General features: G+C 35.5%; 1 protein-coding gene across 6 annotated transcripts in view; it reads right to left on the bottom strand.

Moving 5' to 3' along the window:
• Positions 1-6,846, bottom strand: part of LOC111706347 (uncharacterized) — a 44,568-nt gene that overhangs the window by 3,388 nt on the left and 34,334 nt on the right. For 4 of the 6 annotated variants that reach the window (XM_023479198.1, XM_023479202.1, XM_023479201.1 and 1 more), the window contains 2 exons: positions 3,242-3,328; positions 1,899-2,062 (listed from right to left, as the gene is read on the bottom strand). In XM_023479198.1, coding sequence (XP_023334966.1) covers positions 1,899-2,062; positions 3,242-3,328 — 251 coding nt within the window. Of the gene's footprint in view, positions 1-1,625; positions 1,637-1,898; positions 2,063-2,085; positions 2,442-3,241; positions 3,329-6,846 lie in introns of those variants that run through there. The other 2 variants (XM_023479200.1, XM_023479203.1) reach the window with 2 other exon arrangements.

The raw sequence follows: 6,846 nt of genomic DNA, 5'->3' as shown, positions 1-6,846 counted from the left end.
TCCTAACGGATTTATTTGAGTTTGCATTTGGATTCTATAAATAACCCAAGCGACGCCGAATTTTCCGTTATCTTGAAGACCCAAGCGTTGGGGAGGGGGCGGAACAACCCCGTGGTAGCTAGGGTTAAATGCGATCCTAGGATGGAGCGAAATCGAAGGGGGACAGACAGTTGTGATTCAGCTCCCTTGAATTAAGGTTCCCTTGAAGAATTCCCCTACTAGATGAAAATGATTTGATTAACAATATTTAATTTGTATAAGTGAGACGATGAAGATGAAAATGTAAAATGTCTCCTGTTTGATAGAACTGATTAGATTCATAATATTTAGTTTGTATTGGTATCGTTCGATTTAGAGTTTGTATCTTTTGTATATAAATATATTGTAAGAAAAACCGACTCGTTGAATATTTGAGAAACTCAGTGCATTGCTTTATTGATTTTTATTCATATACTATACTATGTGATGCTTCTTAAATAGAAACGTTACCCTCCTATGATGTGAATCTCTGATCGATCGGAACCCTCACCAACGTCTAAACCCATCTTTCATGGATTCAACAAATCTACCACTGAATTTAACCTAGCACCCTCCTCCAGAATCTACAGCATGTTTGAATATTGTAGTTTTGACAAGCGTAAACTTTGCTTAAAAAGAACAAGAGCAAAAGTGGAGGATTCCTATGCCTGTTTCTCCCTCAACAGATTCCAGCACGAAAGGATGTGATTTCGTACACGCACATTCGAGAACTAATCTTTGCTTAATAGACAGTGAAAATATATAAAAATGTAAAATGTCGTTATTAACATGCATATTTAGTTTAAACATATTTATAAACCAAAAATGATTTTGCTATGAATTTACAAAATAATCATTTAGATCTTAAAAACTATTTTCTTGGAATTGTTTTTGAATAATAAATCTAATTTAAGACACTGACTGTCACACGGTACTATACTTTCCCATGAATAGATTGTTGAAAAGTAAAGTAGAACTGCCTGGAAAATAGAAATAAAATGAAATTCTTAAAAGAAAAGAAAACATTATTTCTAAATTCTTGTCCTCCCGGGGATATGTAAAGTCTAAAGAAACCAGAACTATGCATTAAATAAATAAAATTAGTTTCCTAGTCTATAATATATAAACCTTCATGAATAAAGATTTGAAAATATTCCCCCCCCCCCGCACACATCATTAAAGAAACTGTAAGTGTAATTTCAGGTAACTTTTCAGGTGTTATCTGATCAAAAATCTAAAAGATAACTTAAAGTTTTTAAATATTTAGTTTTCATAATTCCCATATGTTTTCTTGCAGTAGAAATGCGAAATCACTTTTGTAGAGAAACCACTATTGAAATTGTTAAAAAATTTAAACATGGATATCTAATTATCACTTTATCAGACAACGCTTAAAGGGGGGGTTCGCAAAAAATGAAAGGGGGAATAGGCTTACGGCGAAAAATAATCGCTTTTCATCGCTAATAATCTTACCTCTATCTGTTGCGTCTATAAGAAGAAAATTGGTAAAAACTAAAAACGACTTATATGAAGACCGTAGCGTCCATACAAATTCAGAAAGTTGCAATCCGTCCTCCTGGTCGTACCTGTAGTTCTTCTGGTTGTACCTGTAGTTCTCCTGGTTGTACCAGTTGTTCTGCTGGTTGTACCTGTAGTTCTTCTGGTTGTACCTGTAGTTCTTCTGGTTGTACCTGTAGTTCTTCTGGTTGTACCTGTAGTACTTCTGGTTGTACCTGTAGTTCGTCTGGTTGTACCTGTTGTTCTCCTGGTTGTACCTGTAGTTCTCCTGGTTGTACCTGTAGTTCTCCTGTTTGTACTTGTTGTTCTCCTGGTTGTACCTGTAGTTCTTCTGGTTGTACCTGTTGTTCTCCTGGTTGTACCTGTAGTTCTCCTGGTTCTCTGTCTCCTGAACCTGGAAGAGAAGTTTCTCCTTCTCCTTTAGCTCCTTGGCCTCCCACTCCTCCTCACTGTTTAACCGTATCCTGGTCTCCACCTGATCCTGCTCCTCACCCTCCATACTCTCCTCGTCATCACAAACCACAGCCTTTAAATAAAATCTATTAGATTTAACCGTATCCAGGTCTCCACCTGACTGTGCTCTTCATCCTCCATACTCTCCTCGTCTTTATAAACCACAGCCTTTAAATAAAATCTATTAGATTTAACCGTATCCAGGTCTCCTCCTGATCCTGCTCTCTATCCTCCATGCACTCCTGTTCTTTACAAACCACAGCCTTGAAATACAATCCTTAGGTTTAACCGTATCCTAGTCTCCACCTGATCCTGCTCTCCATCCTACATACTCTCCTCGTCATCACAAACCACAGCCTTTAAATAAAATCTATTAGATTTAACTGCATCCAGGTCTCAACCTGATACTGCTCTCCCTCCTCCATACTCTCCTCGTCATCACAAACCACAGCCTTATACAATCTCTTAGGATTTTTGCAAAGGAATTGAGTCTTTGCAACAAACTCTGACCTTCTAATCCCAATATCTGTGTAAACTGATGGTTAAACCGTTGATATTTCAAACTTAGATTATTATATTTAACAGAAATCATAGTTCAAAATGTCTAAGCTTTAGGACATTGGGCTGTGAAGATATAGGGATTAAAAATCAGACTTTGTGGCAAAGACTCAATTCCGTTAATCTGTCTTGATCTTGAAGTCCAAAGTGAATTCTTTTAACTTTGTGTATAAATTCTTGAGTCCTCTAATGAAATTTATCCCTGCAGGGTATGAACGTCACGGGATTCGAAGAGAAATGATATTAATCCGTAGATCTTCATGAGATGGCGATCAATGCTTGATCCAGAGATTTACAACACAGAATTTTTACTTCTGATATATTTAGGTTTACTGGATACCTACCTGACCTAGTATATCCAGGTATACTGGATACCTACCTGACCTAGTATATCCAGGTATACTGGATACCTACCTGACCTAGTATATCCAGGTATACTGGATACCTATCTGACCTACTATATCCAGGTATACTGGATACCTACCTGACCTAGTCTATCCAGGTATACTGGATACCTACCTGACCTAGTATATCCAGGTATACTGGATACCTACCTGACCTAGTATATCCAGGTATACTGGATACCTACCTGACCTAGTATACCCAGGTATACTGGATACCTACCTGACCTAGTATATCCAGGTATACTGGATACCTACCTGACCTAGTATATCCAGGTATACTGGATACCTACCTGTCCTGGTCTATCTCCCTGATAAACTATATCCAAATACCAAATTCCTTCAATGAATCCAAATAAGAGATGTTTTCTGAACTCCGCCTGACCAGTGTCCAACAGTTAGAAAATTCGAATTCAAATAATTTTTATGGAATTATTAATATACGGTTTTCTACATTCAAATTTAACATACGAAGCCATAGTGTCTGAGACACCCTGATTATCGGATAAAAACTTGTATGTTGTTTGAGAGACCCTGTATGCTGTCTTAAACACCCTGTATGCTGTCTGAAACACCCTGTTCATTGTCTGAGATAACCTATTACGTGTCTAAGACACCTTTTATATATTGTCTAAGACAGTCTATATGTCATCTGAGACACTCTGTAAACGCTCTGAGTATAGTGTATATTGTCTAAGAAACTCTGTATATTGTCTGAAATACCCTGTATATTGTATAAGAAACTCTGTATACTGTCTGAAACATCCTAAATATTGTCTAAGAAACTTCAAATATTGTCCGAGACACCCTATATATTGTATATTTCCTATATTTCAAGAGCTGATTTGATGATCTCACAACGTTACTGTTTTTAACTTAAGAGCCAAAGGGAAGGTGTTAAGGGGAAGGCGGGCTAATTTTCTATACAATTAAAATATTAATGTCTGTGTTTTTCTGTGTCCGATCATAACTCAAAGACCCTGAACCGATTAGCCTCAAATTTTGACTGGGGAACTAGAGGAAATCAAGGGAATAAGTCGACTTTTACAGGGAAAAATAGCAAAAATCGTAATTTAAGACCAAGGCGAGGGTAAACGGCGGGAGCAACAATGAGTAACATGGGGAACTTAGGGAACTCGTTTGTACCACGGGAATGTTCTTAGCTTGGATTTAAATATTATTAAGATCTCCAGACAAAGCCGAGTTCCCAGTTAGTTCTCTTAAGCAGCGTTTGTACGGCTAAGGAAAGTCCAAGGGACGAAACTGAAAAACATTTTTTTAATGAGGAACCGTCGGTAAAACATGAAGATTCATACTCCATGTTCTTCTATACTCCATGATAAAAATTTCCTGTGTTTTTATATATTTTTCCCTTCTTCGTTATAGAAGTTACTTTGCACACACAAAAATAGAAAATAACGATGGTTCTTTACAAAAAGAGAAACTAATTGCCTAATTAAAAAGTTTCCAGAAAGCAGGAGAACTTCTGAAGGAAAAACTTTGGATAGATGAAGGATTAGAGGTGGAAAAGTGAGAGGGGGACGGAGGAAGGAGGCAGGAGGGGGAGGGGGAGGGAAGGGCGCGGAGGGGTTTAGAAACTAGATTAAAATGAGGCAGTGAAATAAACAAGGTGAAAAATGAAGATAATTTCTTTTATACGTTAATCCTGAAACACTGTTGTTTTCCACATGAACTTTTTGTTGTAGCAGTGTTGTAATTGAAAATATTTATCTTAACAAATTCTTGATTGTTATAATCTTTAAATTAAAGTAAAAGTTGGAGAACCTACTTCAGGATATCAGACATATATGAACTGTAAGCGTAGTTTCAAATGACCCTCCATTTAAAGATGACAATGTCCGATTTACAACGGTACCCTTGAAAGCTGCAATTGAAAATAAAACTGTTTAACGAAACAATAACATTAATATCTAATTAATGCTTAATCAAATAAAGCTTTCAAGGGTACCGTTGTAAATTTGGTACTGCCATCTTTGCATGGAGGTTTTACATTTTTCCTCCCAAAAAAGGAATTGAGTATTTGCCACAAACATAAATTTTCTAATCCCTATATCTCAGCAACTTGTGGGTGTAAACCTTTGATATTTCAAACTTAAATTATACGATTTAACATAATTCATAGTATGAAATATCTAAGGTCTGCGACATTAGGTTGCAAAGATAAAGGAATGAGAAAATCGGAGTTTGTGGCAACGACTCAATTCCTTTGTAAAAATAAATGAAAGATGGAGGAGAAGAGAGAGCCAGATAATAAAGTTAGTATTTGACTAGAATCTAGAGAAGGGATTAGTTTATAAAACTTATATTCATCTCTAGGGACGTACTTATAGAGAACTAAAGAACTCCTAGAGAAGTAAAGATCTCCTAAAGAACTTAAGACCACTTAGAGAACTAACCCAGCCAGACTAAGTCTGCCTTCAAGGAGACTTTTTCAAGGCTTCCTAATATGTTGATATTAATCTAAGTAAAAAAATTCCCGGGAAAAAAAGTTTCCGGAAAAAAATCTGGAAAAAAACTTGGGAAAAAAGTCCGAATTTTCTTAAGTCATTGGAAAAAATATCACTGGAAATAAAGTCCTGTGTTTTGGATTCCTGGGACTTTTTTCCTATATTTTCTACTAAAATAGGACTTTTTATCCCAGGATGTTTTTGTATAAAATCATACTGGATCCAGAAAAAAGTCCTAGAAAATAAGTCTCGAATTGGCAGGACTTTATTTCAGGAGACTATTTATAAAAAGGACTTTTTTCCACAGAACTTTTTAGGCAAAATATTAGGACTTTTTTCCGGAAACTTTTATACAAAGAACTTTTTGGACGGTTACCGTTTCTATAAGTCTTATTTATATAGAGTTTGACTCTAACGAAAATTATTTCTGATTACTTTTTCTTTTCCCTATCTGGGAAATATTATCACAATCTCAGATTTAACAGATGAGACAGTAGTTTTAGTTTTAAAATATTGCTGTTTGTTTTATCTAGTTTAATCTGCTTAATCTGTGATTTTACTATTCCTCTGAACATAATCCTCTGAACATAATACAGGATAACCACAATGGATAAGATTTAAATGACAACCTGATGCTCTTTCAATAAAGCGATATATTTCGTCAGCTAACTAAAATTAAGTCAGTGATCGGCAAATTAAATGTTTTGGAAAAAAAAACATAAAAATAAAATCCGCAGAGTCGTCTCTGAAGTCTCATTTTTTGTGGGTAACCCTGTACCTGGGGTGAATTGAACCAAGAAAATAAAATATATTTTCTTTTTTCTAAAAATTGGAGAAATAAGCTTAAGCTGCAGGAAAAGAGGAAAACGTAATCTATTTTAAGTTCCACAAAATGATAAAATCTCCAACTTTTTATCAAGAAAATGAACATTAGACTCAATCCTAGGATTTCTAATCCCAATATTTTTGCAACCTCGTGTTTTAAAGCTTTGATATTTCAAACTTAAACTGTGGAATTGAGTTATTGAGAAAAATAAAAAAATGTCTAGTCCAGCTTTATCTTTGCAACCTGATGATGTACACCTGTTATATTTGAAACTTAAATTAATTGATCAAGCATAACACATAGTTAGTTTGAAACATAGACTCTAATATCAAATATGCAGAGATACAATGATTAGAACATTTGAGATTGAGTAGAATGATAATTTGATATACATTTGGTGTAAAGGATTTGGATTTCTTGTTTAGTTGTTATTTTACAGAGAGGGAGGGGAGCTCCCAGAAAAAATGTCGAACGGTGCGGTTAGAGTTTCCAATCGAAATTCCGTTGCAAATGTGGAATTGTGTGCAATTGTAAAAGAGGAAGTTGAACAAGAGACAATAATTGTGGCCAGGACGCAACTGAACAAACTGACCTACTCTTCCCA

Source organism: Eurytemora carolleeae, unplaced genomic scaffold (genome assembly GCF_000591075.1).
Source record: "Eurytemora carolleeae unplaced genomic scaffold, Eaff_2.0 scaffold721, whole genome shotgun sequence".
Classification (NCBI taxonomy): Eukaryota; Metazoa; Arthropoda; class Copepoda; order Calanoida; family Temoridae; genus Eurytemora; species Eurytemora carolleeae.
The sequence above is the reverse complement of the archived record's forward strand: the minus strand, read 5'-3'. Positions and strand labels throughout refer to the sequence as shown.